The sequence below is a fragment of the Sciurus carolinensis genome, chromosome 4 (assembly GCF_902686445.1).
Source record: "Sciurus carolinensis chromosome 4, mSciCar1.2, whole genome shotgun sequence".
Lineage (NCBI taxonomy): Eukaryota > Metazoa > Chordata > Mammalia > Rodentia > Sciuridae > Sciurus > Sciurus carolinensis.
The window spans coordinates 157,122,846-157,150,464 of record NC_062216.1 but is presented as its reverse complement, the minus strand read 5'-3'; the positions used below and the strand labels follow the sequence as shown (position 1 = coordinate 157,150,464).

General features: G+C 37.2%; 1 protein-coding gene across 1 annotated transcript in view; it reads left to right on the top strand.

The window, feature by feature from the left end:
- The first annotated feature begins 1,491 nt into the window (after positions 1-1,491).
- The window catches only part of Slc5a8 (solute carrier family 5 member 8), a 49,792-nt gene continuing 23,664 nt past the window's right edge, over positions 1,492-27,619 (top strand). Inside the window, exons 1-6 of the mRNA XM_047550818.1 lie at positions 1,492-1,872; positions 6,772-6,837; positions 9,140-9,191; positions 21,696-21,763; positions 22,745-22,899; positions 25,148-25,288. Of these exons, the coding sequence (XP_047406774.1) occupies positions 1,522-1,872; positions 6,772-6,837; positions 9,140-9,191; positions 21,696-21,763; positions 22,745-22,899; positions 25,148-25,288 (833 nt within the window). The 5' untranslated portion in view covers positions 1,492-1,521. The remainder of the gene's footprint in view (positions 1,873-6,771; positions 6,838-9,139; positions 9,192-21,695; positions 21,764-22,744; positions 22,900-25,147; positions 25,289-27,619) is intronic.

Sequence of the window (27,619 nt, the reverse complement as noted above, 5' to 3'; positions counted from 1 at the left end):
CTCTTCTCCGTGTTATTCTTACAGGTTCACACACACACACACACACACACACACACATACACACAAAGATATAAAGGTATAGTTAATTTCACACAGGTGGGACTTAATTCCAAGCCACATATTTGTTTAAATAATTGGATTACTTGGATTTAGTGCCTATTTCCTTCTTATTTCTCTCTGAAAATGATATAGAAAAAATACCTGTTTCATAAAAAGTAGAATTTGATACAGCTTTCTTCACATGCCATGTTGGGCTAAAGGCATTTTGTGATTGTTGACCAAGGATTAACTGGTAAATTATAAAGATGTATGAAAATGAGCAAGGACGGCCTGAAATAGATCTATGGCTGGGCACATTTGGCTGGAGGGCCTATTTTAGAAGGAAAATCAAAGTCATATACTTTATGAGGTAACACATGTAATGTTAGCAATTTTTCAAGGCAAGACACTTAAAATATGTTCCAGGTGCTGGTACCCAAACAAATCTTTTCTTCCATGTGCTTTCAGGTGTCTTCATTTAATGTGTACATTTGTGCCTACTTTAACTTACATTTACATGTGGACTTTACAAAGCACAGCACTGTGAGTAAGAGAATCTTTATCTTCACCATTTCCTTGGGCAAGTGACTTCATCTTTCTAAAGCAGTTTTCCTCCTTTGAAAAATGGAGATAATCCCTATCTCAAGGATAATAGTAAAAATTACACTAGTTAATGGAAAAGGTTTCAGGCATGCATGCGTCACATCCTAAGTCTCATTAAACAGAGCTGTTATTATTAATGTTGCAGAAACTACCATTTCCATCACAGGCTGTAGGGGATCAGACTGCAGGGAATCAGAAGTGTTTGTGAATGAAAACGCAGGCGACTGATCACACAGACTTCTTCCTCTCCTTTATAATTGCTTACCTGTCCAAGGACTATGATCTCAGCTCACTGCAGTTGTCAACCGCATCACCCATTAACCTGTCAAGTAAGGCAATCTAAAAACTCCAGCATACTTCCCAGTAAGGCCCTGAACTGTTGAACTGAAAAGCTAAACTTAAAGGCGTGACAATTGCCCTTCGACCCACACTCTCCCACCCGTCGCCTGCTTATTTAAATGGTGCGTCCCCTGAGGTGTCACTTGATAAACTTTGTGCTGAGCGCTCTCTGTGGATTCGCTGAACGCGGCAGAAGGCTCCAGTTCTCACCTGCCTGAGTGTCCCTGGCGCCTCGGGTCGGGCACCTGGTGAGCGCTCAGCGCGGCGGGCAGATTCCCGAAGTCCCAGACTTCAGGGCGCAGCTAGCATCGGTGCGTGCTGGGACCACTACCAGCTGGTTCCTCTGCTCTTACCTGCGCGGGACGCCCAGGACTGGCGCAGACACCTGGAGGACGCCTCTAACCGCCGTAGGGCGCCACGCCCGCCCCGCGGCGCCCAGGAAATAGAAGCGAGCGCCGGCAGCAGAGCTAAAACTCCGGGCGCGGGCTGCGCGTCGCGGGGCTACCAGTTTCCGCGCAGAGCCCTGGCCACCGCCAGACCATGGACGCGCAGCGAGGCATTGGCACTTTCGTGGTGTGGGACTACGTCGTGTTCGCCGGCATGCTGCTCATCTCTGCAGCCATCGGCATCTACTACGCCTTCGCGGGGGGCGGCCAGCAGACCTCCAAGGACTTTCTGATGGGCGGTCGCAGCATGACCGCAGTGCCGGTGGCGCTGTCCCTCACCGCCAGTTTCATGTCGGCGGTCACCATCCTGGGCACCCCCTCCGAGATCTACCGATTTGGGATCATGTACAGCATCTTTGGCCTCACCTATTTCTTTGTGGTAGTCATCAGCGCAGAGGTCTTCCTGCCGGTATTCTACAGACTGGGCATTACCAGCACCTACGAGGTAAAGGGGAAGGTGGGGGACTCTTCGGGCTCCTGGAGGAATTTGGGGGATGGATTGTCACCACCACAGCTGAATCTCTCCCTCTTCAGGTTCATCATCTGTCACCCTTCCCTTGAGGGAAAGGTGTTGTAATGACAATAAAACCTCAGGATATATTCTCCTGAGCTCAGTGAAAATAGAGCCTTCCAAAGTAAATGGAGTGGATTGGACTTGTGCTCCCTAGGGTCCTTTCTACCTTTAACATCTTTGATTCCCAGTCAAGGGGAAAGATTTTAAAACTTTGCGCATGAGGAGTTTGGGGTGGGTTAAGTCGATCAAGTCCCAGCTCCTCCTTCTTCAAATGGATCTCTTTGTTCCAACTCCTCAATCGGCCCCATTTACTTTTGCAGGATGATTGGTAGAGAATTTGCACCAACTCAGGTAGTCAAATTGTTAAGGTACTGTATAGCTCTTGTCCCAGTACGTGCAATGAGACCAACTTCTACCACTTACTAGCTGGACGACTTTGGATCACTTATTTAATTAGTCTCTTATGATCATTTCCTCATCTCAGAAAGAAAATAGTACCATCTACTTCAGTTGTTGGAAAGATTAAATGAGATGGTGCAGAGGTGTAGCATTTAGAATAGTGCCTAGAGTACGTGCTGGGCAGATGTTGACTGTAATTGATGTGCTGGCAGTGGTGGTGGTAGTCATGGGATCACTAGAAAAAAATACTAGTAAGATTTTTAAACAGCTTTTCCATCTCTATGTAAAAGTGATTAAGGAAAACCATTTCTTCTATTTCACAGATCCCCTAGATATAGGTTTTCTTAAATTGTCTATAGGAAAGGGTTTTACAAAAAAGATGAATGTTGGTTTATGTTAGAGAGCTAAATGGAGGGTGGTGTAAAATCTCAAGGGAATGGTGGGCCCCAATTCAGTGCCTTCGGTGGTCTCCTTCACCCAAGCACTGACCCTCAGTGCCATGGACAAGCCTGCAGAAGTTTCTTCTCTAGTAGGCCATTATCCAGAGGGCTTGGCGTCTCCTCTCAGTGACCTCTACTGTCCTAGAATCTATGAAGTGTTTGCTCCAACCTGGGATTTCTGGAAGGTGACTTCTCAGTGAGGCTGGTTCACCTGGTGCTGGTGATGAACCCCAATGGCATGAGAATTGTTGGTGACAAACTCTGCCTGAGCTCTAGTGAAGCACCTCAGGGAAGCATTGCCTCCTCTCTCTGGCCACCTTGTTTGGAAGTGGCAAAAGGGCTCAGTCATCATCTGGGAAGAGAGCAGGGTGGATTTTCTGTTTTGCTGGGAAGTGACAAACTGGCTACCACAGGATAAATTCAGTCCTCAGTTTGTTTGTGTATTTTTTTTTAACTCTTCTAGTGTTTTTTTTTTTTATTAATTTAGCATTTAATGATGAGGGAGAATTCAAATAAAATTCAGACTCAGACTTCTTCCACAAGACTGATAATGTTGACTTGACACTCCCTATGGCCACAGGGACTCCAGTGTACAACCAGTGCTCTCACTGTCTTAATTTCTACAGTGAGGCCTTATTGTGTTCTCAGTTACTTTCTTTCTTTTTTTTTCCCTTTCCTTTCTTTCTTTTTTATTTTTACAGACTGCATTTTGATTCATTGTACGCAAATGGGGTACAACTTTTCATTTCTATGATTGTACACGATGTAGATTCAGACTATTTGTCTCACAGTTACTTTCTTATGGTAGAGAAATTCTTATCTGCAATTATGTCTTTATCAAAAATCCAAAACGGGAAAATGGATAGGGGAGAAGGAAATTATTATTTCAAAGGAGACATGAAAGAGCGTTATTTCTTCAAGATGTAAGAATATTCTAGAATGTTAAACTTATGAAAACCTGGCCTCTGTCACTCATGTGTATTGCCTGATGGGACCTGTACACATTCAAGTCTGTGAGCTCTGATCTGTAGTTAACCAACTCCAAAACTTGGAAAGAGTTTGAATAATCTGGCAAGAGGATTTCAGTCCTGGCAGATGAATGCTGCTCTCATAATCACTGACCCATGCCTCTTTGGGGCTACAATATTAACACAAGCAAAAACAGATTTCCCATACATTTCTAGTGATAGAAGCTAAATGAGCAGTGATTCCAGCCTACAAATGGCAAAAACTAACATTTATTGAATGCTTAATACATGCCAGGCACTAGGCTATATGTTTTATATACATTATCTGACTCAACACTCAAAACATCGTTATAAGGGAGGTCCTCTCAGAGTCCTGTTTTGCAGACAGAAATCCTGAGTAAGTTAAGCTAGTAAGAAAGTAAGAAACAAAGTGGACACTCACCTAGAAGCATACTGGCTGCTTCTTCAGGCTCTGGTGAGTCTTTTATGACTCTAAGCAGGGTTTATATTAGTGCAGAGAGAACCAGGGAAGCAATACAGGACACTAGTGAGTACACTGTGAGTGTCCACAACTAGAATTGCTAGGCAATCAGGGACAGGTAAGTTAGGCAGCATGCTGTGCTCCTATTGACTGGCCTCAGCATAGGTTTCCTGTGGAATATTTTTTGGTTTTATCCTGAAAGATGGAATCACATATACAGAATGTACACTCTAACACTGAGTGATGGGTACCTTGGCATTCTTGCTCAAATAGGAAATCACTCCATATTTATACTTCTACAGGTAAAATTGACTGTTAATAAGCATTTCTAATCTCTACTTGTCACTGCCTTCAAAATGTAAGCCTGGTAGGTGTTGAACAACTTCCAGAACCATAGACTAGCAAGAAGTATATTTGAGGAATCTAATTCAATCCACCACATCTTTAGTATCTTTAGGGATCTAGCCGAATCTGAGTGTCCTAGCTGAGTTGTGCAGATTCTACTTTTGTTTTTTTTTTAATAATTTATTTCTATTAAAAGAAGTCATAGTATTCCTAAGTTAGTCAAAGTTCTGAGACTTGGAAATGTCATTTGACTGTAGAAATTGTTATCCTGTAGCTTTGTCTGGAAACCCTAGACCTATAGTGATTTGGGCTTCTGGTTGGATCTCCAGGTATTTCCTCTGCATTCTAGTAACCACTGATGGCTGACCAAGTCTACTGATAGACTTCTTGATTCTGTCTTAAGTTGGTCACTGAGTCACATCTCTAGCCCATTTTATTTTTTTATTTTGAGACAGGGCCTCACTAAGTTGCTGAGTCTGCCTTTGAACTTGGGGTCCTCCTGCCTCAGCTTCCTGAGCTTCTGGGATTACAGGTGTATACCACCATGCTCAGCTAGCGTTGGTCTTACATGGGTTTAAATACATTGATTTTCCTGGATCAGCTGCTTTTAGGGGGAAAATTATATATCAATATATAAAAAAGAGGTTTACTAAAAGAATTCTGAAGAAATAATGTTGCCCTGTTTCCAGTCTCTGAAATGTCTTCTAAAAGGTCCTTGAATGAATTTGATACATGTAATTGATAAGGTTCATGGATTTGGATTTTTGAATGCATAGTTCATAGTATTTCACCATCCATTTATATCATTGGATAGTCTCCAAACTCCCACAAACTAAGAGAAGAAAGAATAGTTGCTATAATCCTCATTTTCAAGAGAAAGAACCAGAGATTTGGAGAGTGATTGCCTCAAGCTCATGAGTCAGTAGTGGGACTGGGTCAGTGACTGAAACTCTGTTCCTCCCAAAGCCCTTGCACTGAGCTGTGTATTTGTTGCTTTTTAAAGGTCCTATTATGTGTCAGTGTCACCTATTTTCCTATAAATCTTAAACACATGGTCAGATTGTTTACTTAGTGTGGTTATTCCAACACTGAGGACTCTAAAGTTGTGTATTGGTTAATAACTAGGTTGCAATCTTGGTGTCCTTTCTGAGCCCCGTGTCCTCCTCTCCAACCTGGGCATATCCATAGTTCCTGCCTCATTGAGTTATTGGGAGGAAAATGCGTACGAGTCTATAGTGTTAGCTGTGATTGGAGCAAAAATCTTAGATGTCTTTCCTCAGATTTTTACCTAATGCTAGTTTTCCTTCCTATTTTTTCTCCTGTATGTGAGAAGACTATTTTCAGCCTTATACTTGTCCCTATGTGTAGTTATATCATTCAGGTTAAATATATTGGATTTCAGCTCTGTAATTCTAACTCTGTAATATACTACATAGTATAGGAAATAAGCAGATATATTATAAGATATAGCAGATTTCAAGGAGAGTAGGAGAAATTGGCAGGGTTGTTGGCTCTTAACAGAATCTGACAGGTACTATAAGTAAAAAAGGTGTGTGTGTGTGTGTGTGTGTGTGTGTGTGTGTGTTGCAAGGACATGAGGATAGTTCATTAAACAGGATGAGAAGCTGAGTAAGTAGGTCTTGGAAAGGACAGAACCAGAAGGTTTCTTCTGTCATTGGCATCATGTGACTTCCTCTTCCTCAAAAGAGGCTGGGAACCTTTATCGACCATCACCCTTGCCTACAATAGGAAAGGGTTGATTCCCCAAGTGAATCAAAGGAAATGTACAGAGTGGATACTAAGAGAAAAGGGAAAACAAGATTTCTTACTCTTAAAAAAAAAAAAAGGATATAATTTCATTTATGTGACAGTTTTTCTAATCTTTCCAGGGCATGGAGAAAGTCTTGACCACAAAGGGGCAGTATGAGGGAATTTTCTGGGGTGATAGAGCTGTTTCGTATCCCAATTGTGATGGAGCTTACACAAATCTATATGTGTGTTAAAAACCATTGACTCGTACTCTAAATAAGAGTTAATTTTGCTGCATGTAAATAAAATATTAATAAAATAAAAATACAGAATACAAATCCATCATGAACTTGCTTCAGATTTCTAACTCTTTACCTCTTAAGCTGCTGATTTTTAAAAAATGTCCAGAAGATTCACATAATAACTATTTTTCTTTTTTTGGCAATAGTATTTAGAACTTCGATTTAACAGATTTGTTCGCCTTTGTGGAACAGTCCTCTTCATCGTTCAAACAGTAAGTAGCTCTCCATTAATTTATTTTCTCTCTTGTCATATAAAATACTTTATCCATGGCATTTTAGTGAACCTCTAGGAAACATGGGAATAAAGAGATGTTGGGGCTGGGGCTGGGGTTGTAGCTCAGTAGTAGAGCACTTGGCTAGCACATGTAAGGCACTGGGTTTGAACCTCAGTACCACATAAAAATAAATAAATAAAATATAAAGATATTATGTCCATCAACAACTAAAAAAAATAAATAAACTAAAAGAGATGTTGAAAATAAGAGGAAATGAAAAAGAAAAAAACTTCAGCGCTACACAGCATTAAACCCGAAAATCATTAAATAGTGTTTCAGCAAATGCCTTACTTTGTGGAAAAATGGGAATGATTTAAGTGAACTTAAATATTGTATTGATCAAGCAATAGCTATGTTGATTCATGAAAATATGCTTCCCCTTTCACGCTCAACCAAGTTGACAATAGGGGCAAAGATATTTGAGGGAACTATGGTGAGTAACAGTAGGAATTCTAACAAAGGGAAAACAAGTTGTATGTTTCACAGTATTTTTTTTTTCAACATGTTGAGCAATAAAAATAAAAAAAACTGATAGTAAGACATTAGGAAACAATTTGATTGTTATGAAAGCATACTTTAGAAAAGGATCAGTGCTCTTTAAAATATTGAACTATAAGACCCAACTGAAGCAGTCAGAATGTAAAGCAGAGTGATCATGAGATCTGGAGGAGTTTTTAAAGACAAATACACAATCCAGTAATTCAAGACTATGCAAGTATAAATTTACTGGTTGACACAAATGGAAAGCAAGGATTTGCCACGCAGTCAGTGTCTGAGAATACTTCCTATTCTACATCCGGCTGTGGAGGATTTTCATAATCATTGTCTCATCATTTACATACATCTTCCTCTTGGCAGTTAAGCACTTTAAAGCCTGGTTTTGCTAATTGAGGTTGAGGAAGGAGTTTTCATTCTCATTCCTAACAATTCCGTTTCTCCAGTCCAAAGCTTCTTAAGCATTTGCTCCAGCAGGACAGAGCACCTTTCTAAGTTGCTTAACTCGATTCCATTTTATATCTTTGCAAATCATGCAACTTAAATTTCATCCATTCCTAAGACTTGCAGTGTAAAAGGAAGGTGCTTATTAGGATCTAGCAGGGATTCTGATACAGGGCTGAGACTGGTAGCTTGCATTTGCCAACTGTTCAGAATGTCTATGAATTTAAATTTTTTTTTTTATTTTTACACACTGCATTTTGATTCATTGTATACAAATGGGGTACAACTTTTCATTTCTATGATCGTACACAATGTAGATTCACACCATTCGTGTAATCATACATGTATGTAGGGTAATGATGTCTGTCTTATTCCACCATCTCTCATACTCCTGCCCCCTCCCCCCTCTCATTTCCCTCTACATAATCTATGTCAACAGAAATAAGAACTGGGGACCATTATTAGGAAGGCAGTCTGTCTCATTCATATCTTCAACTTGGACAGAATAATGACTTTAGAAAGCTGGCTCATTCTTGCAAAAAGATGGGAGATTTATCACTTCCCACTTGAAGGACTTACTTCTGTATACCTACCCTTACAATCAAACATTCAGGTGGTACATAATATGTTTTCATCAATGTGTATTTAATGAAATACTCTTGGAATTAGCTTCTGTGTGGTATATTTAAAAGATCAAATGCAATGAAACTGATATTTTGAGAAAAAGACTAAATTTATCTTACTAGTGTGTACAAGATCAATAAATATTTGTTGAATATATGAATGAAAACTAATATAAAAAAGATGGATTATGTTTTTTGTTGGCTTTCAGAGTTTTTTAGTGTAAATTTATACTTTCTCTAGTTAATAGACACGCAAACTTAAAATTCAGTTTCCAAAAATGTTACTTTTTAAAACATTAATTAGGTGGCAATTAGCAATAGTTTGGAGAATTAAGAGCATTCTCTTCTAAATTTATAGTTTTTCTTTGTTGTTAATTGTTTTAAATCTAGGGAAGTTGATTCCAAGCTTCAGTTGGTGGGTCAGTGAACATTTGGACAAATCACCACATTAAAAATCATATTATTATAAAAAGCTGCTCATAAACGATTTTTGTATGACTATACCATCAAAGAACAATCAACCTTACTTAACATTTTTCAAGTTATAAGAAAATTTTATTAGATATATTGAAACTGTTGTTTTAAATCTAATTGATTTTATAGGAATAATTAATATTTTGTTTTATAGTTCATATATAATTCATATAATTTATTTGAGTTTCTTTTTCTCCTCCTAGATTCTTTATACTGGAATTGTTATTTATGCTCCTGCCCTGGCTTTGAATCAAGGTACATTTTAGATCACCCAATCACATAACTCACAGTTTGGGATTCATCTTCAGTAAGCCCTGATCTCTCTTTGGGAAAATGGAGAGATAGAGCAATATTCCCAGTTACCATATTAGCTTTTTGAGAGGAGTGGGGTGGGTTTAGTGTCTATACTAGCTTCTTTGGGTTTCTGGATGGATAACTCCAGAATGTCTATAGTCAGTAACAGGGCAGCCCTCAGTGGCTGGTGTCACTCTGGGATGCGTCCAGCAGCCATTTCTTCAGAACAAACACCCCCTATAGGTTAAATCATGAATAACTGTACTCCTTCCTTTGTGTCTATTACCTAGACTGTCTCCAAGAGGCCTCTGTGTACTGCTCAGGTTCCTGGTAAAATCTGGCAGGGAGAGCAGCTTTTCTACTTCTAATATGGTTCATATTGGAAGAGAAAGCCCTGTGGTTTGAAATATCAGGCTCCTGGTGATGGGAAGACAGATGGTTATACCATTATTATAAAATACCTGTAAAGATCATACTGATCAACAGATTCCCCAGACTCTAGAGTTGGATAGACAAAAATAGTGATATTGGGACAGTTTATTGAGGCAAAGGTTCATGCTAGTCTTATCTTTAAAAGACTTTGGGGAAACCCTATGTCCTTTGAATACTTATCAGTTGGAAGTGAATTTATCTCTAAAACTTCCTTGTAAAATGGACACGTGGACTCTAATGTGGTGCAATTCCTGGAGTTAATATAGAGAAAACCTACTAAGCCCATATTTTGTTTTCTTGATTTTATGATAGGTCTGATAGTTATTACCACCTAAGCTTACAAAGTGCAGCACTATCATTATAATAAGGGTTCCATTATAGAATGTGTTCTTGAACTCTGAATACCAGGCATGTTCAGTGTCAATATTACCCACATCAGGAATGGATTATTTCCAATGTCAAGAACTGAGCTATAAATTTCATAAGTTACCTATTGATTGTAAGTGTAATTAAAGATGTTAGAGTTTTAAAGACATAGCCATAGTACTTAGAGTGCAATAGAAGCTAAATAAAAATCATTTAACTGAATTGAAACTTAATATTGTCTAGGTGAAACCTCTTTTTAAATGTTCTTTTTGTGTTATGGATAGCTTCAAACACATGATAAATTAGAATAGTGCATTGAACTCTAATGTACCAGTACCCTACATTAATAATTATCAACTCATGGTCAATTTTAATTAATTCCCTATTTCCTTCATTAGATTATTTTGCTGTAAATTGTAACCTTATATCATTTCATTTGTACTTCAGTATGTCTTTTAAAAACAAGGACCTATTTTTATTTTTTTATTTTTTTTTTTAATTTATTTATTTATTTATTTTTTTTTACGTTTACATAGGGTAATGATGTTTATTATATTTTTCCCCTCCCCCCCACCCCTCCCACCCCTCCCCACCCCTCCCACCCCTCTTTTCCCTCTACACAGTCCTTCTTTCCTTCATTCTTACTGCTCTCCTTAGCCTAACTCTAAACCTAACCCTAAACCTAGTGCTAGCCCGTCCCACCCCCCATTATATGTCCTCATCCGCTTATCAGCGAGATCATTCGTCCTTTAGTTTTTTGAGATTGGCTTATCTCACTTAGCATGATATTCTCCAATTTCGACCATTTGCCTACAAATGCCATAATTTTATCATTCTTCATTGCGGAGTAATATTCCATTGTATAAATATGCCACAGTTTCTTTATCCATTCATCAACCGAAGGACATCTAGGTTGGTTCCACAATCTGGCTATGGTGAATTGAGCAGCAATGAACATTGATGTGGCTGTATCTCTGTAGTATGCTGCTTTTAAGTCCTTTGGGTATAGGCCAAGGAGTGGGATAGCTGGGTCAAATGGTGGTTCCATTCCAAGCTTTCTGAGGAATCTCCACACTGCTTTCCAGAGTGGTTGCACTAATTTGCAACCCCACCAGCAATGTATGAGTGTTCCTTTTTCACCACATCCTCGCCAACACCTATTGTTGCTTGTATTCTTGATAATCGCCATTCTAATTGGGGTGAGATGAAATCTTAGGGTAGTTTTGATTTGCATTTCCCTTATTACTAGGGATGTTGAACATTTTTTCATATATCTGGTGATTACTTGTACATCTTCTTCTGTGAAGTGTCTGTTCATTTCCTTAGCCCATTTGTTGATTGGATTATTTGTATTCTTCGTGTAGAGTTTTTTGAGTTCTTTACAGATTCTGGAAATTAGCGCTCTATCTGAGGTATGGTTGGCAAAGATATTCTCCCACTCTGTAGGCTCTCTCTTCACATTTCTGATAGTTTCCTTTGCTGACAGAAAGCTTTTTAGTTTGAATCTATCCCAGTTGTTGATTCTTGCTTTTATTTCTTGTGCTATGGGAGTCCTGTTAAGGAAATCTGATCCTGAGCCAACAAGTTGAAGATTTGGACCTACTTTTTCTTCTATAAGATGCAGGGTCTCTGGTCTGATTCCGAGGTCCTTGATCCATTTGAGTTGAGTTTTGTGTAGGGTGAGAGATAGGGGTTTAGTTTCATTCTATTGCATATAGTTTTCCAGTTTTCCCAGCACCATTTGTTGAAGAGGCTATCTTTTCTCCATTGCATATTGTTGGAACCTTTGTCTAGTATGAGAAAATTGTATTTATTTGGGTTTGTGTCCATGTCCTCTATTCTGTACCATTGATCTACCTGTCTATTGTGGTACCAATACCATGCCGTTTTTGTTACTATTGCTTTGTAGTAGAGTTGAAGATCTGGTATTGCAATACCCCCTGCTTCGCTCTTGCTACTGAGGATTGCTTTAGCTATTCTAGGTTTTTTATTCTTCCAGATGAATTTCATAATTGCTTGCTCTATTTCTGCGAGGTACATCATTGGGATTTTAATTGGAATTGCATTGAATCTGTATAGAACTTTAGGTAGTATAGCCATTTTGACGATATTAATTCTGCCTATCCAGGAACATGGGAGATCTTTCCATCTTCTAAGGTTTTCTTGAATTTCTTTCTTTAGTGTTCTGTAGTTCTCATTGTAGAGGTCTTTCACCTCTTTTGTGAGATTGATTCCCAAGTATTTTATTTTCTTCGATGCTATTGTGAATGGGGTAGTTTTCCTAATTTCTCTTTCTGAAGATTCATCACTTATGTATAAAAATGCATTGGATTTATGAGCATTGATCTTGTAACCTGCTACTTTACTGAATTCACTTATGAGTTCTAAAAGTTTTCTGGTGGAATTTCCAGGTTCCTCTAAATATATAATCATGTCATCAGCGAACAGGGATAGTTTGAGTTCTTCTTTTCCTATTCGTATCCCTTTAATTTCTTTGGTTTGTCTGATTGCTCTGGCTAGAGTCTCAAGGACGATGTTGAATAGAAGCGGTGAAAGAGGGCATCCCTGCCTTGTTCCAGTTTTTAGGGGGAACGCTTTCAGTTTTTCACCATTTAGAATGATATTAGCCATGGGCTTAGCGTAGATGGCCTTTATAATGTTTAGGAATGTTCCCATTACCCCAATTTTTTCTAGTGTTTTGAGCATGAAGGGATGCTGTATTTTATCAAATGCTTTTTCTGCATCTATTGAAATAATCATGTGATTCTTAACTTTAAGTCTGTTGATATGGTGAATGACATTTATTGATTTCCGAATGTTGAACCAACCTTGCATCCCTGGGATAAAACCCACTTGATCGTGGTGCACTATCTTTTTAATATATATTTGTATGCGATTTGCTAAAATTTTGTTGAGAATTTTTGCATCGATGTTCATTAAGGATATTGGTCTGAAATTTTCTTTCCTTGATGTGTCTCTGTCTGGTTTAGGTATCAGGGTGATATTGGCTTCATAGAACGAGTTTGGTAGGGTTCCCTCCTCTTCTATTTCATGGAATAGTTTGAGGAGTATTGGAATGAGCTCTTCTTTAAAGGTTTTGTAGAACTCGGCTGAGAACCCATCTGGTCCTGGACTTTTCTTTGTTGGTAGGCTTTTGATGACCTCTTCTATTTCATTGCTTGAAATTGGTTTATTTAAGTTGTGTATGTCCTCCTCGTTCAGTTTAGGTAGTTCATATGTCTCTAGAAATTGTTGATGTCTTCAAGGTTTTCTGTTTTGTTGGAGTATAGATTTTCGAAATAGCTTCTAATTATGTTTTGTATTTCACTCGTGTCTGTTGTGATGTTTCCTTGTTCATTCCGAATTTTAGTAATTTGAGTTTTCTCCCTCTTTCTCTTTGTTAGTGTGGCTAAGGGTTTATCAATTTTATTTATTTTTTCAAAGAACCAACTATTTATTTTATTAATTTTTCCGATTGTTTCTTTTGTTTCGATTTCATTGATTTCGGCTCTGATTTTAACTATTTCCTGTCTTCTACTACTTTTGGTATTGGTCTGCTCTTCTTTTTCTAGTGCTTTGAGCTGTAGTGTTAACTCGTTTATTTGTTGATTTCTACTTCTTTTTTTGAATGCACCCCATGAAATAAATCTTCCTCTAAGTACTGCTTTCATAGTGTCCCAGAGATTTTGATATGATGTGTCTTTGTTCTCATTTACTTCTAAGAATTTTTTTATTTCCCTCCTGATGTCTTCTGTTATCCATTCATCATATAATAGTGTATTATTTAGTCTCCAGGTATTGGAGAAGTTTCTGTTTTTTATTCTGTCATTTATTTCTAATTTCAATCCATTATGATCTGATAGAGTACAAGGTAGTATCTCTATCTTCTTGTATTTACTAACAGTAGCTTTGTGGCATAAAATATGGTCTATTTTAGAGAAGGATCCATGTGCTGCTGAGAAGAAAGTGTATTCATTCTGTGTTGGATGGTATATTCTATATATGTCCGTTAAGTCTAAATTGCTGATTGTGTTGTTGAGATCTATAGTTTCTTTATTCAATTTTTGTTTGGACGATCTATCCAGTGGTGAGAGAGGTGTGTTAAAATCGCCTAGTATTATTGTGTTGTGGTCTATTTGGTTTCTGGAATTGAGAAGGATTTGTTTGACGTACGTGGATGAGCCAATGTTCGGGGCATAGATATTTATGATTGTTATGTCTTGCTGATTTATGCTTCCCTTAAGCAGCATGTAATGTCCTTCTTTATCCCTTCTGACTAGTTTTGGTTTGAAGTCCACATTATCTGAGATGAGGATGGATACTCCAGCTTTTTTGCTGTGTCCGTGTGCATGGTATGTTTTTCCCCATCCTTTCACCTTTAGTCTATGGGTGTCTCTTTCTATGAGATGAGTCTCTTGCAGGCAGCATATTGTTGGATTTTTCTTTTTAATCCAATCTGCCAGTCTGTGTCTTTTGATTGATGAATTCAGGCCATTAACATTCAGGGTTATTATTGTGATATGATTTGTATTCCCAGTCAATTGACTCATATTTGTTTTGAAATGATTTGGTTTCTCCTTTATTTGGCTATTCCTTTAGGCTAGCGCCTCCTGTTGCTGATTTGCATCGTTGTTTTTCATCTCTTCCTCATGGAATATTTTGCTGAGAATGTTCTGTAATGCTGGCTTTCTTTTTGTAAATTCCTTTAGCTTTTGTTTATCATGGAAGGATCTTATTTCATCGTCAAATTTGAAGGTAAGTTTTGCTGGGTATAAGATTCTTGGTTGGCATCCATTTTCTTTCAGGGCTTGGTATATGTTGTTCCAGGCCCTTCTAGCTTTTAGGGTCTGGATTGAAAAATCTGCTGATATTCTTATTGGTTTCCCTCTGAATGTAATTTGATTCCTTTCTCTCGCGGCCTTTAAAATTCTGTCTTTATTTTGTATGTTAGGTATTTTCATAATAATGTGCCTTGGTGTGGGTCTGTTGTAATTTTGTATGTTTGGAGTTCTATAAGCCTCTTGTACTTGGTTTTCCATTTCGTTCTTCAGATTTGGGAAATTTTCTGTTATTATTTCATTGAATAGATTGTTCATTCCTTTGGTTTGTTTCTCTAAGCCTTCCTCAATCCCAATAATTCTCAAATTTGGCCTTTTCATGATATCCCATAGTTCTTGGAGATTCTGTTCATGATTTCTTACCATCTTCTCTGTTTGTTCCACTTTGTTTTCAAGGTTAAATATTTTGTCTTCAATGTCTGAGGTTCTGTCTTCCAGGTGTTCTATCCTATTGGTTATGCTTTCTATGGAGTTTTTAACTTGGTTTATTGTTTCCTTCATTTCAAGGATTTCAGTTTGGTTTTTTTTCAGTATCTCTAACTCTTTATTGAAATGATCTCTTGCTTCCCGTATTTGGTCTTTTAACTGTTGATTGGTGCGATCATTTAATGCCTGCATTTGCTCTTTCATCTCCTCCTTCAATGCCTGCATTTGCTCTTTCATCTCCTCATTAGCTTCCCTGATCGTTTTAATTACGTACATTCTGAACTCCCTTTCTGACATTTCTTCTGCTCTGCTGTCATTGGGTTTTATTGATGTAGTATCTAGGTTTGTTTGGGACATTTTCTTCCCTTGTTTTCTCATAATGGTCAGTTGTCAGTGGGACCCTGAGATATTGCAGTTTTCCACTATTGGCTTATAGTGTCCCAGTAGATTTCCAGTGTATCACCTCCCAGCCTTCAGTAGCCTGATGTCTTGGAGGAATCTGATAAAGCAGCTCATTCGAAGAATACTGCCCCTAGCCCCCTGCTGGTTCCACGTTTTGGAACTGGCTCTGTGCGGAAATGCTCTCACTGTGGGCCTGCACCGTGCAGCTGGCCGTGTGGGAAGAGCCCACTGCCGGAGTGTGGAAGACTACCTTGGGAAGACTCAAGCTGCCCTGCCCGGCTCTGCTAAGCCACCTCTATCTGGGCCTGCCACCCGGGCTGAGCTTTACCCAGTGGGCAGACTCACCCGTGGCTCCACTTCAGTCCGAGTCTCTCAATGCCTCCCCTTCTTAACTCCTGGGTTGTGGAGCGACCGGGGGTGCAGTCTCCCTCTAGGCCGCCATCTTGGATCGCCCCGTGAAGAGAGCCCGCAGCCGGAGTGGGCAGAGCCGCCTGAAGAGGTCTCCGGCTGCCCTGCCCTTATCCCTGAGGCTGACTGCAGATCGAGGCTCTCCGCTGGTTCTTTGCAGGAGTACACTGCACTGCAGCGGCTCCGGAACTCGGAGCCTGCTCTGTTCAGACAGGCTCTCACTAGCGGGCCAGTTCCGTTCCGAGAACCTGGAGAAGCTGGCTGTGTGGGCGGGGCCCACCGCCGGTGTGCGCAGGACTGCCTGTGGATGACTCTAGCTGCCCTGCCCGGCTCCGATAAGCCACCTCTATCTGGGCCTGCCACCGGGGCCGAGCTTTACCCAGTGGGCAGACTCACCCGTGGCTCCACTTCAGTCCGAGTCTCTCAATGCCTCCCCTTCTTAACTCCTGGGTTGTGGAGCGACCGGGGGTGCAGTCTCCCTCTAGGCCGCCATCTTGGATCGCCCCGTGAAGAGAGCCCGCAGCCGGAGTGGGCAGAGCCGCCTGAAGAGGTCTCCGGCTGCCCTGCCCTTATCCCTGAGGCTGACTGCAGATCGAGGCTCTCCGCTGGTTCTTTGCAGGAGTACACTGCACTGCAGCGGCTCCGGAACTCGGAGCCTGCTCTGTTCAGACAGGCTCTCACTAGCGGGCCAGTTCCGTTCCGAGAACCTGGAGAAGCTGGCTCAGGACCTATTTTTAAAAGAGAACTGTACCATCATCATATCTAAAACATTAAAATTACTTTCTTAATTTCATATCAAGTCAATGTTTAATTTCCCTGATTTTTTTCAGTGTTTATTAGAATCAGGATCCAAATAAGCTTGTATAATTGCAATTAGTTGAAATGTCTGTTGAATTTCTCTTTCTTACTTTTTAAAATTGAAAACCAGTCTTTTTTACTGAGGTATAGTTGATATATAATATGATGTGTAGGGCACAAGTGTATAGTTGGGCTAATTTTAACATTTGTACACACTCATATAACTACCATCCAGCTCAGGATCTAGAATATTTTCATCATTGAATCCAAGAAATTTTGCTAATGCCTCTTCCTAATAAATCTCCTAACCAACTACTCTCTGACTTTTATGACCATAAATTAGTTTTCCCTGGTATTTGATTTTATATAAGTAGAAGCATATAGAACGATCTTGTATCTGGTTTCTTCAGTTAATACAATGTTTTGAAATTAATTCATGTTGTTTCATGTATCAGTAGTTCATTCCTTTTCATTGCTAGTAGTATTTCATTATATTCATCTACCAAAATCTGTTTATCTACTCCCCCATTGATGGACATTTGATTGTTTCCAGTTTTAGGCTATTATAAACTAAGGATGCCAAGAACAATCTGGCATAGTTGTGTGTGTGTGTGTGTGTGTGTGTGTGTGTGTGTGTGTTTTGTTTTACTTTTAGACATCTGTTTTCATTTCTGTTGCAAATGAAATATGTGAAAGTGGTATAAAGTTAAACATACATTTATTCTGACCCAACTCAGGATAGGTATATGTATGAAATTCAGGAGAAATTGACAAATAGCTTTCCAAATGTTTGTACCATTTTACATCCCATTCTATACTATTTGAGAATTTCAGTCATTATGCCTACTTGCCAACATTTGGATTTTTTTTTTCATTTTAGCCATTCTAGTAGGTATTATATGTTATTGTATTGTGGTTTTAATTTTTATTTTTCTGGATGACTATTGATACTGAGCATATTGGCTCATGAATTTAAAATGACAAATAACCTAGTAAAAAATGAGCAAAGAGACTTGAACTGACACTTGACAAAAGCAGACATTCTTCCAATATGTTACATGGTAATCTATCCATTAACCTAGGTCTTTTAAAATTTCTTGCAGTAATGTTTTATAGCTTTTGATGTTTAGGCCTTGGACATATGACTCAGATTTATTCCTTGTTAATGGATTATTATACTATTGCAAATGGTATGTTTAATAATATCATTTCCAACTATTTATTGCAATTATATAAAAATGCAGTGGATTTTTATCTTCTATCATGAGAACTTGCTAAATTTACTTTTTAATTCAAGTTCATCTTTGGAGATCCCTTAGGATTTTTTTGTTGTTTTTTTTGTTTTGTTTTGTTTTGTTTTGTTTTTTGGTACCAGGGAATTGAACCCAGGGGTGATTAACCACTGAGCCACATCCTCAGCCCTTTTTAAAATTTTTAAATTTTTGAGAGAGGGTCTCACTATGTTGCTCAGGACCTTGCTAAATTGCTGAAGCTGGCTTTGAACTTGCAATCTCCTGTCCATTCTTCCAAGCCTCTGGGATCCCTTAGGATTTTATGTTGTTCATGGATAGAGACACTTTCACTTCTTTTCTAATCTTTCTGCTTTTTAGTTCTCTTTGTTGTCTTACTGCACTGTTAATGTTGAAAGTTACATTGATTAATTTTGATTGTTAAATCAGTTTTGACTTCTTAGGATAAACCCCACTTGATCATAAGGTATTGTCCCTTTTACGTTTTACTAGATTCAATTTGCTAATGTTTTGTTAAGGATTTTTAGAGTTCATGAGAAATATTGGTCTGAAGTTTCCTTTCCATAATGTCTTTTTCAGATTTTTGTATCAGCTATATTGGCTTCATAAATGAGTTGGGAAGTTCCCTCCTGCATTTTTTGAATGAGTTTGTATAAAGTTGTGTATTTCTTTCTCACGTGCTTTATAGAGTTTACAGTGAAGGCATCTGGGCCGGATGTTTGTTTCTGTGGGAAGAGTTTGGTTTATGGATTCAATTTCTTTAATAAATATAGTTATCAATGCTTTCTATTCTTAGAAATGAAGTTTGATGAATTGTGTTTTTTAGGAAATTCATTCATCTTTCTAATTTACTAATTTCATTGGTACTAAATTATTTGTAATATCCTCTTATTATCCTTGCTTATATCTTTAGTGATGGCCATTTTAATTATTCCTATGACTGATAAGATACATTTTCAATCTTTTTTCTTGATATATCTTGTTAGTCTTTTTTTGTATTATTATTATTTTTTTTATAGTGTCAGGAATTGAACCCAGGACCTCATGCAAGATAAATAAGTGCTCTATCACCAACTAAATTCCCAGTCCACTTACTAGTCTTTATTGATGCTGTTACTCCTTTATAAGAACCAATTTTTGGCTTTGTTGATTTTCTTTGTTTTCTATTTCATTAACTGGTGCTGTTTCATTATTTTCTTCCCTTTTACTTATTTCAAGATTAACTTTTCTAGCTTCTTAAGGTAGAAACTTATGTCACTGGTTTTAATTTTTCTTATTTTATAATGTGAACAATTTAAAGTTAGGCATTCTTCTTTAAGCAGTGCTTCATCTGCATCCCACAGATTTTAAATGCTTATGTTTTTTATCATTCAGTTCAAAATATTTTCTAATTCCTCTTGTGATTTATCTATGAATTATTTAGAAGTGTGTTGTTAATTTTCAAATACTTCAGAAATTGCCTGTGTATTATTTTATAATGGATTTCTAAATGAATGCTGTTTTGGTGAAAGAACTAGTTTGATTTTATTCCTTTGAAATGTATTAAAATTTGTTTTGTGGCCCAAGACATGGTTTTTCTTTCTGAACATTTCATGTGCTCCTGAAAAGAATGTGTATTCTGTGATTGTTGGGCTCAATAAATATAAATATCAAAGGTTCAGTTGGTTAACAGTGTTTTTCAAATATTCTGTATCTTTGCAGATTTTTATAAACTTGTTCTGTCAGTCACTTTGAATTGAGAAATATAGCTACTGATTTTTCTATTTCTCCCATTCTATCAGATTTTACTGGATGGAGTATGAAGCTCTTTTTAAAGTCTCTTTAATTTATAATTTCCTTCATCTTTTTTCTCACCTTGTTGTTTATTTTTTTGCAGAAACTGTTTTTTGTTCTGTTGTTTTCCAGTTTTTTATTTTACTGATTGCTCACACATCAGGTTTTATGTTTTGCAGGTCCTCAGCATTTCTTGTAAATAGTAGTTAGATCTAGAATCATTTCAGACTGCAGTTCAACCTTTTGAAAATATTTTCTAGGCAATGTGTATAAATTATGGGTTTGTTAATTAATTAGGGCTTATAAAATCAGACCTTCTATTATTTCTTCTTTATTAATGAAAAGAAACACTTCTACAAAGAGAAACTTTCTCTTGTTGACTATTTGGTTATTTTGGAAAATAGTTTGTATAGGAAAGACAGGGAAGTGTCTGATTATTTTCTTTTTTGCCTATCAATTTTAAAAGTAAAAAGCTGCAGGGCTGAGGGTATAGCTCTGTGGGAGAATACATGCTTAGAATGTACAAGGTCCTGGGTTCAATACCAGTACCCCAAAATAAATAAAATAAAATATAAATAAACTGGTTCCCTACTATCCTCCTAAGGACTGAGATTTTTAAAAGTTTCATTATTTCATACCATTATGGGTTGGTATTATTATTGTTGCTCAGATTGTCCCAATTTTTTTCAGCAGAGGTCTCTTCAGGTTGTCTCCTGATTTCTCAACCTTGGCTGCACATTGGACTCCTTGGGGAATTTTTGAAAATATTGATGTCTGGCTCTCCAACCACAGAATTCTGAGTTAATTGGCTCATTGATGACCCAGTCATTGGGATTTAAAATTTCTTCTGGTGATTTTATTGTGCAAAGTTGAGAACTATTGAGGACATAGTTTTGGAATAGGAATTCCAATGTCATAACTAATAATGTGATGGCAAAAAAATGGTTAAATATATTTTTTTGTAGTTCTTTTTTTCCTTAGAGTGTGTCCCAATAGGTATGTATAAAAATTACTCTGTTTTAAAGTCTTGTGACATAGTGCTCTCATAGTGCTTTTATGTGACACAGTTTATGTCACAAACTTGATATACAGATAGGTTCAATTTATTTAATTTTCTCTTGCTTTTAAGGAATTTTTTAATTTAATTTTTTATAATTATATAGAATATGTACACAGTTCTAAAGTCAAATCTATACACCAAAATATGTGTAAAGAAGTCAAACTTCTATTCTTGTCTCCTCTACCTTGTTTCCTTCCTTTCCCAGTGGTAACTAACTTTTCTGTTTGTTTTAGATTTATCCTTCCATTTAAAAATCACTTCTCAGATAAATAGTATCAAACTATATAGACTTTTCTCCATGTAAGTCCCACTTTAGTTAGCATGTATCTTTCAAGGACTGGCAGAATTTTATATCTATCTGAACCATGGCTAATGGGGAAAGATAGTAAATATCCTTTGACCCCTTTCAGTCTGAACAGCTACTTCACAGTATCAGTTTCTTAGATTAGCTACAACATAAATGCTTTTCCACATATTTAATTTAGGAAATGTTGGATCTGTGTTTGGTGTCTGAGAGTAGAAACCTTAACCATGTCCATTAACTCATCAAATACAATATGTTTGTATGACATGAGCTTTTGTCCTAGTTTTAGGCAAGTGGGTTTAGAGGTAGGTGCTTAATCAATGAAATCATGTTCCTCCCTGATAATTTTTTAGAAGATTTTTTGTTATGCATATTTCAGTTACATATGCATCCTCTTTTCTTCTACAGTCACAGGATTTGATCTGTGGGGTACAGTAGTGGCAACAGGGGTGGTCTGCACATTCTACTGCACACTGGTAAGTGAAGAACATTATTTCCCCTTTCAATCTATTTACTTGATTTGAAAAAGTGAAATTTCCAGTAGTTGAATACTGCGATCTGGTTGTTCGTACTTACTCTCTTGCTCCTGATGTACCACAGTATAACTTTTGTTAGAAACATTTGGCTTGGGTAAAAGTTGATCCTTTGTAGAACATGGATTCTAACTGAAATTTTTTTCTTTCATGTAAACCATGGTATTGGTCCCTATTATCTCCTGATTCTTCCTTACTGCTCCCAAATGATAGCTTTTCTCAACACAGAAAACTGTGATAACTTTCCATTGTCCTTAGGGAGGAGTGACAAAATATGTAAGAAACATTATGGTAGGACACTGGCATTATCATGGATGCTGATCCTTAGCAGTGATGCAAACTTTATGGGGTCCTTGGTATTCTAGATATTAACCCTTTAGTTGTTGAAAAGTGTAGAAGATGTTGTCCTTAGGCAGGGGTTTTTTAAGCCTGGGTCATAGGGGCTAGAAAGGGACATTTGGAAAGTTTGTGGAAGTGGCTTGTGGAAAAGGATTTTAGTAGTTCAACAACCAATATGGGTGCATACTGATTGGATATCAGCCCTGCTGCTAGGATAAAATCCACTGTGTTGACTTATGCAATTCTACTCTGAATTTGCTTCCTAACAATCTCTCAACACCACTTCACCTCACTCTAAAATATATATCTGGTCACATTCACAGGCCATCATGTAGTATGACCAGTCTATGCTTTTGTCCTAGCTGTTTTCGCTACTGGGAGAACTTTCTGTCTTTGCCTGTGCTTATGCCTGAAAGTTTGGGTTAAATATCTCCTTCATTGTAATGGTTCTCCCAACGTGATCATCTCTTGCATTTCTTATTCATAATCCATTTTGCCTCATTTTCATGGACCATAGTGTACAAATATGTAGATGCTTAATCATTTTGACAGAAGCATTAATCCCAATACAATTTTCCCTTGAAGGGTGGTCTCAAAGCAGTTGTCTGGACAGATGTTTTCCAAGTTGGAATCATGGTGGCTGGATTTGCATCTGTGATTATACAGTCTGCAATAATTCAAGGTGGTATCAATGTGATTTTAAATGATGCCTATAATGGTGGAAGATTAAACCCCTGGAAGTAAGTTGCTATTTACCTCTTGATTAACAGAACGCATCTTTTTGTTTTCGCTGTATTGAAATAGTAGGTTTATGTAAGAAAACAAACTAACAAACAACTAATGATTTGGTATAGCAAGTTGAAATGTGTAAGGATCTCACCAGTTTTTTAAGTGATTAAAATAGTCATGTAGTATATTAAAATGATATATTATCATTATTATTTATTATTATTTTAGGTATATACACATGTATATTATTTCCAGAAAATTTACTAGAAAAGTTATGGCTGATTCCTCAAGTGACAGTGTAGTATAGGATATAATATGTCTTAAACAGCTGTGCTGTTTTCCAAAAAACAAAAACAATGGAAGGCAGGTGCAGTAGCACATGCCTGTAATCCTAGTTACTTGGTTGACTGAGGCAAAAGGATTGCAAATTCAAGGACATCTTGGACAACTTTGTCTCAAAATTTTTTTTTTTTTTTTTTTTTTGGTACTGGGAATTGAACTCAGGGTCACTCGACCACTGAGCCACATTCTCAGCCCTGTTTTGTATTTTATTTAGAGACAGGGTCTCACTGAGTTGCTTAATACCTCACTTTTGCAGAGGCTGGCTATGAACTCGAGATTCTCCTACCTAAGCCTCCCAAGCTGATGGGATTACAGGCATGCACCATTGCACCCAGCTCAAAATAAAAATTATTAAAAGGGTTGGGTGTGTAGTTCAGTGGCAGAGCACTTGCCTAACATGTGGAAGGCCCTAGGTTTAATCCCCAGCAGCACACTTACACACATGAATAAGAATCATGGAAAATCTAGCTATTTCAACCCAAATGAAATCAGAACAAGGCATTTTGACTGATAGCCATTTAGACTATAATGAAGAAATGAGAGTTTCCCCAAAGCAAACCTGGGTTGTGCTCACTAAAAAGGGGGAAAGGATGCCAGGAGCTGAAAACAATGGATACTTAGGAGATTTGATTATTCTCAAGCCCTGAAACCAATGATTTTCTGCAAGATAAATGTCACAAAGAATACACACATTCTGGCATTGAAGTGATAGTTTGTAAGAGATTTTTTAAAAATAAAATTAGATATTTTTGTGACCTTAACTTGGAAGATTGCCAACCGTTAAGTAATAATGAAAAGTCCTATTGTAATTCAGACTTCTCAAGAGTTTTCCTTCCTATTCTGAAATGTTTTGAGAATATGGTGGACAAAATGTCGCTCTGAGATGAATGAAGAAAAGGACGAAAATCACAGAATTGAGTGTTTGAAATCTTGTCTTATTTCCCCCTGATAGCTTATTGATTCCTTTGGGTCTTGACTTCCATCAGCCAATATAGGAGCTGCTTTGTGGGAGAAAGGGTCAACTCTCTTAGAGTTTGATATTAAATGTTAGACAATGGGATAGAGGTTCTCATATTTCCAAAGAAATGCCCAAATATGCATAAAGTCCCAAAACGTTACTCAACTAATCTCAAACATGAGATTTGAAATATGTTTTCAGAATTTTATAATTTTTACAAAGTATCCATGAAAGCTAATTTTGAATAAAGTTTTCAAATTCATATTATATGTCTCAAATGAATAGAATCCTTCCCTCCACACTAATATATTAAAAAGGGTTAAGAGATATTTTAAACAAGAAAGTTAAGCTTTCTTCATAACAACATTTTGGACTTATATATATGTCACAAAGTAGTTCTAAACTATTAGTATTTATTTTGTGCACACAATAGTTTAAGAAAATATGATTATAATGATATATGTTAGTTTTAGCAAATGAAAACCTTTAAACTGCATTTCTTGAGCTTGAATATAAACCAGAACTAGGACTGTACATGTGCTAAAAGAGTAATTGTATATGCAAAATTTGTTAGTTTTGTGTTAACTTCAGTACTGTATTTATTGCTGTGGTGCACTTAGGAACACCTCTCTCTGTGTCTCTCTCTCTTTCCTGTGATTGCAGGCTGGCAGACTTAATTTGCAATAGTTTACTAAGACCATGGAGAAAAATTTATCTAAATGCTCATAATGATCAGAACATTCATTTCTCTTCAATCCTATCTCAAATTTCCAACTCTCCTAAAACAACAGTTTTTATTTCATGGAAGTTAATTTAGAAATATTTCTGTTACTTTACTTAATAAATTTCTTCATCCCTATGTAGTCTAGAGATATATGTATCCAAAAATAATCTAGAATAATTTTCTTTAGTCCTTTGCCAATAGTTCAGATTTTTTTTTTCTGCTTCTTTTCATTTAGCTTTAGTCTTAACCCTCTGCAAAGACACACGTTCTGGACAATTATTATTGGAGGGACTTTCACATGGACCAGCATCTATGGTATCAACCAGTCTCAAGTACAGAGATACATTTCCTGCAAAAGCAGATTCCAGGCAAAGATGTAAGCCAAACTATGGTGTATGAATCATTAATAACCATCAATTGCCTTTTTGGGATCTCTTCCATAAGTCAAATTTAGCTCAAGTTTAAATCTTTAGTGTCATGAAATTCCATGAGATAAATTATATTCTTGATTAGAAAAGGATCGAGCAGAACAAAGTGGTATTGTATGTTTAAAATCAGATATTTTAAAGTATTTATGTAAATATTAAGTAAAACAAACCTTATTAAATAAATAAACATTTCTTATGCATCTGTTTCTATAAGGTTGTATAGGGAATAAAATTATAAATAACTGTCTCTTGTCATAAGAGAACATAATATCAAGTAAATAAAAATGAAGTAATAGTAGAGAGATGTAATAGTACCATGAAACAATCAGAGAAATGTTCCAAAGTGTATATATAGTAACTTGTATTTTATTTGCAACCTCAGCCATGGCTTTATAACCCTTCTCTAATAGTTGACTATTTGATCCTGGGCAAATTACTTAGTCTCTCTGAGTCTCAGTTTCTAATTTTATGAAATGAGTATAAGAAATACCATACATCTCATAGAAAGTTTTATAAAATACTGTGTTTGGCACAAATGTGGTAGGGCTCTAGTAAGTGTTAATTCCTTTTTCTACTTCATCTGTTTTAATGTGAAGGCAGAGGGTAGGTGGGAGATTCCTGTTGATTTGACAGAATGGATGTAAAGAATGATCATAATCTGTGCAGGTAGAGAAGAGTGAGAAGGCATTACAGGTAGATGGGGTGATCTAGAAAAAAGCACAGGGTAGTAAGGCCAGCAGGGCCAGGGACTCTCAAGCCCATCTTGGCTAGAGCAAAGACTATAGGATGACAGCTGGTCTTTCTCTGGAGGCTTCACATCATGTTGGTGACCCTCATTCTCTGTGTTGGTAAATAAGGTTGACTTCCTCACTTGCATTTAGGGACCTAAAAATTCTAAATAGATTAAGAGCACTGGATAATTGGGGTAGGAAAAAAAAACCTGGCAGTTCTATTTCTACTCAAAGGTGTCAGGTCAGGCATCAATTTTTCAGAGTAAATTGGTTTAGAAAATATCTAAGTCTTTGCAAAACTCCACAACGAAAGGTCTATGTGAAGGTGGATTTAATAACTGGATATAGAATCCCTTAAAGATGAGCTTAGGAATTCTGCTATTTTAAGTTTTGAAATAATGTAATTAATATATATATAGTAGTCTGTTGAACTTCTAATCTGTGTTAGAATTGAGGTTGCTCATAAAGTAATTGTGTACAAGCTCTTCTTCTGTTTCTTTTAGAACATGAAACCAATTTTATAACTGAATCACTTTTCTTCATAATAACCCAATAAATCTCCTAAACAAGAAAACTACCTGAGCCCAGGGGACCCCTTTCCACCTGTTTTTTAATACTTGTGCTTCAGAAAGCATGAATCCCTGCCAAAAAGCCAGGGCCTACTAATGTTGATTGATAAGGGACAATAACATGTGGATAAGTGAACTATTTGAATATTATTAAAGTTTAATAAAACAATATGGTTCTAACAGCATTAAACTCAGATATGAGTGAGGGAGGTATATGAACATTAGAGTATCTGAGTATAATTTTCTGATGATTTGGAGATAAGATACAGTTACATGTACTTGTTAGACAAAAAGGAAACATGGTGAAATTAATGAATTTAAGGGGAAAAGCTAGCCATCTGTTTGTTGTCTGGTACCTATTGCAGCATGGGTTCTCCAGGAAGCAGACTCTAAGATGAAGGTTAGCATGGAAGAATATATTAGGGAGTCTCCACCTATATAAGGGAAGGGCAGGAAGCAGGATTGGCCAGAGGGAGAGGGTAGACTATAATATAGTTTCAATAGAGGCCACCAGGGGAGCTCTGGAGTTGAGGACTTCAGATTGCTCCCAAGCTAGAGTGAGGGGACAGGGCCTTTAAACTTCTGAATCCTCTAGTAATTGAATGCAGGCTCTCCTCAGAGAAGAAGACATGACTTTGAGGGGCATACCACACTCTTCAAGCTAAGGTAGCTCATGACATTATCCATTCCAGACCCATTGGGAAAGATAACATAACCATCTTGGGGAGAGAAATGCTTACTAGTCAACTGATTATTGAGACAAAGCATTCAATGACATTCATACCAATAATGGCCATAACTACTTTTTAACAAGTGTTTATTATATGCCAAGTACTGTGCTATATGAAGTATACTGTTTTGTTTAGTCTTATACCTCTGTGAGATGGGCAATATATCTCTAGGTATAAGTGAAGAAACTGAGGATCACAGAGTCTAAATTACTTGTTCAAGATCCCATATGCAGAACCAGTATTTATAC